We start from the raw sequence: 9,053 nt of genomic DNA, 5'->3' as shown, positions 1-9,053 counted from the left end.
AGCATGTTTTTTTACACAGCGGATGTCCTTCTAGCTGCAACCCAGTACTGGGGAACATCCATACACTCATACACACACACACACACTCGCACTTATACACTACGGCCTATGTAGTTTATTCAGTTTGTCTGTTGAACACAAAGAAGATATTTTGAAAAATGTTGGAAACCGGTAACCATTGACTTCCATAATATTTGTTTTTCATACATTGGATGTCAGTGGTTACAGGTTTGACATTCTTCAAAATATCTTCTTTTGTGTTCACCAGAACAAATATAGTCATAAAGGTGTGAAATCAATTCAGAGTGAATAGTCAGTTCTTATAATTTCTGAGTGAACTTTCCCTTTAAGAGCACGTTAGAAAAAGTGTAAGTGTGCACTAATTCTCAAGACCTGACAAAGCTGTGCTTATGTAAGCCAATCGCACATAATGACCTGACAAGGTTAAAACAGCAATATATAGCGAAAGAAATTACAAACAGACACATTTTTATTTTGCAACACAGAAAATAATAATTACACACTGAGGTAAGTCGAATAATCCAGCTTCATGAAGGTCTCTGTCCCGCAGTGGCACACAATGACAAAGTATGTCCAATATTTCACATGATGTTTGCAGAAGCTGTGTATTTAAATGTTATTTCTCATCCAAAAAACAAAAGGGTTCATGAAGAGGTAAATCCATTTGATCATCTACGGTCCAAAACAGACCCATTCTCTTATTTAGCACAGTAGCAACACTTTTAACAAATATTGACCTTTTTTCTGACAATAAAGTAAAAATATATACCCCTGCAGGTAAACACACTGGTGTTTCTGTATTGTATCTTTCAAATATCTTTAATTTAAGCACATGAGAGGGTGTTAACTCTATGTTAACTCACTGTTGTTGTTTTTAAGAGCTACAGTGTTCTGCTGATGAGGGTTAGGACTTGGCCTTGGCACATATTCAGAGGACGTTTATAGTCCAGAGGGTCAAAGAGTGGTTTCTCTGCATACACTGATGAGGCTTTGAGGCTGGGTTGGAGATTGATGACCCAGGGTGGCAGGGGCATCTGTTTGACTGGATACTCGGGCTGGACGGCGCAGGGATGATGATGGGGAACTCAAAGCTCCGCAGCTCTGTAAATGCAGGTCTCCGTGAGCATGTTTCCTTGGGCTGCCCATGATCTTCTGCGACTGTGTCATCAACTGTGTGAAGGATATAAGCAAAGGAAAGAACGGCAGTTTAATTCAGTTGTGATTTTTCACTTTCTAATACCTTCTTTTCAGGAAGATATGTTGTGGTGGGTCAAAATATGCTCATGCATTTGAATGCAAGGTTATGTTTCCACAAAAGTGATGGACTTCAACTAAACTAAACTTTCCTTGGCATTTTTATTATATTATTAATTATTATGATTTTACTGGCATCAGTGGTTCTTCACATTATTCATTCATTCATTTTCTTTTAGACTTAGTCCCTTTATTAATCCAGGGTTGCCACAGCGGAATGAACCGCCAACTTATCCAGCACGTTTTTATCCGCAACCCATTCCTGGGAAACATCCACACACACTCATCCACACTCATACACTACAGACAATTTAGTCTACCCAATTCACCTCTACCGCATGTCTTTGGACTGTGGGGGAAACCGGAGCACCCGGAGGAAACCCACGCGACGCAGGGAGATCTTCACATCATGAAGAACATTTTGAAGACTTTTCTCTAGAAGGTTCTTTGGCAAATCTAGAAGGTTCCACTATGGCATTGCTTTGAAATCCCCTTTATGGTTCTTATTCTCACACAACACCTGTGATAATTCTAGAGCAAACACCCTACTGTTTTTTCTGAAATCTCATCCCTTCCTAATGTAAATGACTGATGATTGAATTTTTTCACATTTTCTTGTGTTTTATCCATAATAAACTCTTACTACTGGACACTTTTGTTGCTTGGCTTGTGCCATTCATTACGATTGTGTATGTGTTTGCCTTCTCAAAAAAAGGCAGATCACGGAAACTTGTAATACTGGCTTCTGTAATATCAGGTAGGTTAACTCACCTTGATTTCTACACATAATATTTAAATCAATATGCACAATTACAAAAATGAAATGTGGTTTCTACAAATAAGTAAAAGAAAATAATAATTATATTTTAATCAAATGGGGAGCACGGTGGCGCAGTGGGTAGCTGAATCGCCTCACAGCAAGAAGGTTGCTGGTTTGAGCCCCTGGCGTTTCTGTGTGGAATTTGCATGTTCTCCCCGTGGGTTTTCTCCGGGTGCTCCGGTTTCCCCCACAAGTCCAAAAACATGTGGTATAGGTGAATTAGGAAGGCTAAACTGGCCGTAGTGTATGTGTGTGAATGAGTGTGTATGGATGTTTCCCAGTGATGGGTTGCAGATGGAAGGGCATCTGCTGCGTGAAACGTGCTGGATAAATTGGCGGTTCATTCCACTGTGGCGACCCCAGAATAATAAAGGGACTAAGCTGAAAATAAAATAAATGAATGAATAAATTTTAATAAAAAAAAAACATTGTTTTTATTCACTTCACCTCATGTTCAGTCATTAAAAATGAACAGTAATCGGAACCAAAAATGGAATGACAAATAAAAGTATAAATTTAGTGACCTGCATTACATACAAGCAAAAAGGAAACTACAGTAGCGGTATGTGGGGAATTCATTTTACAAACACTTATGTGTCTTTGCTTTCTTAAGGTGAATAGCATTAAATGGATTATAAGTCACAGCACATTTCAGATAATAAAAGGTGACCTAATCTGAAAAATACAATAATAAATCAAAAAAATTATTTCCCCAAAAATGAAAATTCTGTCATCCTTTACTCTCCCTTTTCTTGTTCAAAACCTGTTTGACTTTCTTTCTTCAGCTGAACACAAGAGAAGATATTCTGAAGAAAGCAGGAAACCTGTAACTATTGACTTCCATCATATGTTTTTCCAACTTTGAGTAAATGGTTACAGGTTTTCGTCTATTTTCACAATATCTTTAGTGTTATATCTTTAAGAAACTCATAAAAGGTTATAACCACTTGAGGGCGAGTAAATAGTGAGTATGTTTTAGTTTGGGGTAAATTATTCCTTTAAATAAAATTATGTACATCTATTCACTTCCAAGCATATAGTTTGAAATGATACAGCCAAATACTAGATGTGTTCATATAAAAAATGCCATATTCACCTGATCAATGATACTGGCACTGAATATGGCCTCGTCCATGTGTTTCTCATCAGATTTAATAACACATTTGATGCTGTTGACCACCTGCTGGACCTCTGGAGGTAGACTGCAGCTCGAGTGCTCCAGGAACTTGGCCACCAGCACTTTGGTGTCTTTGTAGGTTTTGAGGTCAGCGAGAGATTGCGGCCGTTCTGTAGACGTTGAGTGAGGGATGTGAGCTTTGAGTTGCAAGTCCACCTTTCCGCCGTCCTTCTGCTTTTTGCCCACTTGGCTGCTGTGTTTAGTAGAAGGCTGCCGGCTGCCCTGTGAGAGCTCCATACATGCTGCCAAAACAAGAGCATTGTATTTATTCTAACAATGAGATTAAACAGCCACACCCTATTGAATAATGTGGTGCTACACGAAACTGAAATAACAAGAGCTGCAACCTTGATCACAGGGAGTCTGTGGAGAGTCTTCAGGTGGATGGGTAGAAGCAGGAGCAGAACGGTCACCTAAAAGTCAAATCACATGCTCAGTAATGAGTCAATATGATTATTTGCAATGCTCTTGGATTTTGTCTAACTACAACTAGCAACTCATTATATGTGTTTACATTGAGATTAAAGGGCACCTAGGTTAGCCCTATTTTTTAGATTTAATATAAGTGTTTTGCGTCTCCAGAATGTTTCTGTAAAGTTTCAGCTCAAAACACACATCAGATTTTTATTATACCTTTTATTAAATTCCTATTTATACATTTTTACACTGGGTGGCGGTTTTGGTGTCCTTTAAGACTAGTCCTCCCCGCCCACCGTTTCTACGTGCCTTTCTGCGTGCCTTAATCTCCTCCCTCAGCAGCGCCAGACAACAGACAGACATAAAGGAAGCAGATCTCATGTAGCGTTTGTGAGAAATACTACAGTAAGAACTTTACCAATGAGTATTTATTGCGCACACACACAGACAGACAGACAGAGCGCCCATTTAGCTTTGCACTCTTTTTGAACGCATATGTGACAGGATACGGGTTAATATCCACTGCTGTATGGATATCTGTTATATTAATGTACAAAATAAACCTGATTTAACGTCCACAAAGCGGGACTGAAGCATCTTCCTTTATAATTGTTCTGAGATGCGGCTCTGCTGATGAAGTAAAGCTAAGCTAAATCGCTGTAATTCATTACACACGTGCTCTGTTTTAAAACATTTTAAACTTGAAAACTCACTCTTGATCACATTTGATGATGATTGATGATCCTAACGAACTGAACACACCTTTTATTCCCGGTTGCTTTGTGCACGTCTGGTCTTGTTTATATGATTATACACGTGACTACCGGCACATGTTAATACCCGCAGCTGTCAATCAATATTGGTTGTCAATTTTTTTGGGAGTTTTTATGTTGTTAAATTTGAAAAAAAAAAGGACTGGGTGTGTTTATATCACCCCAATATGACAGTCAATACACCATACATGCACATATGTCTGTCCAAACAGCTTGAAAAGTAGATTTTTCACCATAGGTGCCTTTTAAGGGTCACTCACCGGCCACATTATTAGGTACACCTGTCCAACTGCTCGTTAACACAAATTTCTAATCAGCCAATCACATGGCAGCAACTAAATGCATTTAGGCATGCGGACATGGTCAAGAGGATCTGCTGCAGTTAAAACCGAGAATCAGAATGAGCATGAATTTCAGAAACTGCTGATCTACTGGGATTTTCACGCACAATCATCTCTATGGTTTACAAAGAATGGTAAAAAAAAGTGAAAATATCCAGTGAGCGGCAATTCTGTGGGCGCAAATGCCTTGTTGATGCCAGAGGTCAGAGGAGAATGGCCAGACTGGTTCGAGATGATAGAAAGGCAACAGTAACTCAAATAACCACTCGTTACAACCAAGGCATGCAGAAGAGCATCTCTGAACGCACAACATGGCAAACCTTGAAGCGGATGGGCTACAGCAGCAGAAGATCACACCGGGAGCCTCTCCTGTCAGCTAAGAACAGGAAACTGAGGCTGTTCTGATGGCAAAAGAGGATCCAACAGTGTACTAGTATCTAATAAAGTGGCCGGTGAGTGTATAGTTCACCAAACATTTAAAATGTAAAATACATTTATTCTGAATGTAAAACAGAAGAATGTTGGAAAAAAGCAACCGCTGACATTTATAGTGGGAACAAAATATTTCATGGAAGTCAATGGCTGCTTTTTGCAACTCAGTATATCTTCCTTTGGGTTCAACAGAAAATAAGCAAACAAAAACACTAACAATTATGGGTAACCACCAAAGAATTACAGTAGCAACAGCCTCTGACTATCATAAAAAATAAATTATGTAAGTCAATGGCTGCATTTTTCCAACATTCTTCAGTATATCTCCCTTTGTGTTCAACAAAAAAAACCTCTCTAAAGATTATGGATAATCAAATTGCTACAGTAGCAATAGCGACTACCATTTTAAGAAAAGAGATACTATGGAAGCCAACTGTCTAGTTAACCACTTTCTTTAAAATCTCTTCTTCAGGGTTTCTGCAGGTTTCACCGAGTCAAATTTAAGACATTTAAAGACCTTTTTAAGGCAGCGAAGAATGAGATTTCACACTTATATAGGGCTAGACACTAAGGATTTTTTAATGGCCCAGCAGAAAATAAATCTAATTAGTCCTCTCTTCACCACATATTTGAAATAATGTATCAAAACAAGCAGATCTTAGTTATGCATACATTTTTGTTCAACATAACTTAAAAAAAACTCTTTAAAGACTAAATGTTCAAACAACGGATTACATAAATAATATTAGTTATGAGTAGTTTTTCTAAAGGTTTTATTGAGATGTGTTGTTGGTGATTGGATGTGTTTTGGATTGGATATCTTTACATAAACAAAGGAAAATGAAGACCTATTTAAAATTATTTAAGACTTACAAGACAATATTTGACTTTTTAATGATACTTTTCATTATACTTTTTAATGCCTAAAAATGTGTTTTTGAAATTTAAGACATTTTAAGACTTTTTAAGACCCCGCGGACACCCTGTTCTACTGTGTTCAATAGAATAAAGAAATACATTTAAGTATGAAACAAGTGAGGGTGAGTAAATGTTTTTTAAAGCCAGTTTTTCTGTACTAAGCTTAAGACTTTTACCAGTTTCAAAAGGGGGTTTGCACTGTTTGAATGAATGACTGGTCAATGAATCTCTGTTCAGAGACAGCACAAACCCCACCTATGCGATGTTACTCCTGCATGAAAGTGAAATGATGTGGTGTTTGAATGTAAGTCAGTTCAACCAATAATAAACAGAGCAGCACTGACCTACATTCATATCACATATTACCTTCAGGTGTTGCATTTTATTTTAGAATGTGGGAGAAACTCAAAATGGCAAACGCAGATTGACAGAAAATATCGGTTGAGGAAAAAACTTATAAATACCTTATGTATATAATACATCCATAATTCATTATAATTATAGTCATATTTGGCATCTGTGGAGCTGTGCATTGATAGATATTGATTCAGGACTTTCAGCAGTGAAATTTAAACCACACTGAACTGAACTAAACAGAACTTTAACTCTGAAAACTGGACTGACAGTTTCAATTTACCAGAACATCTGCTTTAAGCTGCTTAAGCTGCTTTGACACAATCTACATTGTAAAAGCACTATATAAATAAACATGAATTAAATTGAATAATATATTGAAATACTATTTGCCGTATTACTGTTTTTACCAAAATATATAATAATATTGTCATTATTTTCAGTTGAGCAGCTTTTGTGTTTGTGCTTTGTCAATTTTGTATTCATTTATTCAGCTTCATAATGGGCTATGACAATGATAAGCATAAAAATAATGTTAACTTCCAGGTATTACGTTCTATTTTAAAATGTGGATGATATTTCAGGTAAGAAACAACTAATTGATGAATTTATTGCATTCATATAAACCCAAGTGAGACAACAGTAAAACAAGCCACTGTGTAAACACATCACACACTGTGTTTGTTCAATCAATGATAGTGACACTGCAAACAAGATGTTCAACCTGTGGTTTACAAATGTACACTGTCAAGCAATAAAAGTTAAGCCAGGATTCTGTTAAAGGGATTGTTCACACAGCAACGACATTTCTGTCATTATTTACTCACCCTTTACCTGTTCAAAGCAAGTTTATGTTGAACACAAAATAAGTAATTTGAAGTATGTTGAAAACTGGTAGCTGTTCATTTCCACAGCGTTTTATTCCTACCCTACCTAGTTAATAGATACAATATTACAGCATTTTTCAAAAAACTGTATCTTGTTATGTATTATAATAGAATCATTCTTTCTCCTTCGGCTTAGTCCCTTATTCATTAGGGGTCGCAACAGAATGAACCACCAACTATTCTGGCATATGTTTTACGCAGCGGATGTTCTTCCAGCCGTAACCAAGCACTGAAAAAACACTCATACACTCTAATATTGACACACACACTCATGCACTATGGCCAATTTAGTTGATTAAAAAGCATTAAACGTGTTTAAAATGATGTCCAAAATCTTTACACACAATGACCGAGACTATTTAGACTGCTTATCACTGATGCGAACATGCCGAATACTTACTGTCTGTAGACTGAAATTGACAAATGGAACTCCAAGTGACTTTACAAGAGAGAAGTTAAAGGCCTATAAGTCTTTGGATGCCAACAATGTTGTTCTGTGTGGTCATGTGCAAGAAATAATGTTCCATAATTACCAGATTCAAAACTATGTAGTGCTAAAAACCGAGGTTCTGCCTAGCCAAAGACATGGAAAAAAGACGGAGCTGTACAAGGCCTGGGTAATCATCAACAAGCAAAGCAACTGCACTCTGACAGTGAGCTGCACCTGTACGGCAGGGTATGTGAACTTACACTTTCACGTTTCATTCTAAGCATTCAATGTCCGCAGTTTAATGCACCATATTTAACTGTTTTTGCTGAAATCATTGCTGCAATCAAAAACCAGTAATGTGTATGATTCAGCATAGCCTGAACTTACCTGATATAACATGGGAACTGCAGAGTTTTTTATTTTTTTTATTTTTAATTAGGTCGTCACTCCATTCAGCTCCCTTTTAGCCAAAGACGTCTGCGGTTGGCATTAAAAGCAGTGTGGTGTATGCTAAAAGTTAAGCTTTAAGTTAAGTTAAGCTTCGAATTTGGCATCCTACTGCACAACATGTTTGCTATTGCAACCAGTCTCTTTTTGCAACCGGGAACCTGTGTGACGTGGGTTGGTAATTCGTCTATTATAGATCAGTGCTTGTACTGTATCTCTCAGGTTAAATCTTTATGGGGTTATTTCACATATTGTGTAAAAAACCCCATTGAAAACGCGATCCGTGCTTCTTCCTTTTCCTGATTTAAATGACTTCCTGAACTCGTGATCCTCTGCTGTTTGTTGCTATGGCCAGCGTCAGCTGTTTCTCACAGATGCGACACGGTTAATTTTTTTGCCACTGTGTGGATTAATACTGAATGTGTGTCATTGTTATTACTTGGGGTTAGCGTTAATAGTAACGTTAGAGTAAAATGCTAGTGTGTTTAACTGCATTGCCTTATTGTATTCCTGCATTGGGCTCTCACATACTCTCTGGCTGCTACTTCATAGGCATAGTGGGCATTTCTCTCTGTCTCACACTGAACGCAGTCGACCAATCACAACAGATTTTGATCATCAGTCCAATCAGCACAGATTAGCTTCGTGCCAAGGAGGAGTTTGAGAACAAATGAATCGCTGAATGAATCATATGGGAGTTGCTGGGATAATTAGGCAAAATAAATGCGTATTATTACACTTGTCTTTTATTAAACAATAAAAGTGTTTTTTGACCTTGCATG

At 37.5% G+C, this 9,053-nt stretch overlaps 1 protein-coding gene across 1 annotated transcript in view; it reads right to left on the bottom strand.

Annotated features, from left to right (window-relative positions):
* Nucleotides 1-485: 485 nt before the first annotated feature.
* Nucleotides 486-9,053, bottom strand: part of fam189a1 (family with sequence similarity 189 member A1) — a 209,511-nt gene continuing 200,943 nt past the window's right edge. The window contains exons 10-12 of the mRNA XM_056461590.1: nt 3,620-3,685; nt 3,192-3,514; nt 486-1,191 (exon numbers count right to left, since the gene is read on the bottom strand). Coding sequence (XP_056317565.1) covers nt 976-1,191; nt 3,192-3,514; nt 3,620-3,685 — 605 coding nt within the window. The 3' untranslated portion in view covers nt 486-975. The remainder of the gene's footprint in view (nt 1,192-3,191; nt 3,515-3,619; nt 3,686-9,053) is intronic.

The sequence above is a fragment of the Danio aesculapii genome, chromosome 7, assembly GCF_903798145.1.
Source record: "Danio aesculapii chromosome 7, fDanAes4.1, whole genome shotgun sequence".
Classification (NCBI taxonomy): Eukaryota; Metazoa; Chordata; class Actinopteri; order Cypriniformes; family Danionidae; genus Danio; species Danio aesculapii.
The sequence above is the reverse complement of the archived record's forward strand: the minus strand, read 5'-3'. Positions and strand labels throughout refer to the sequence as shown.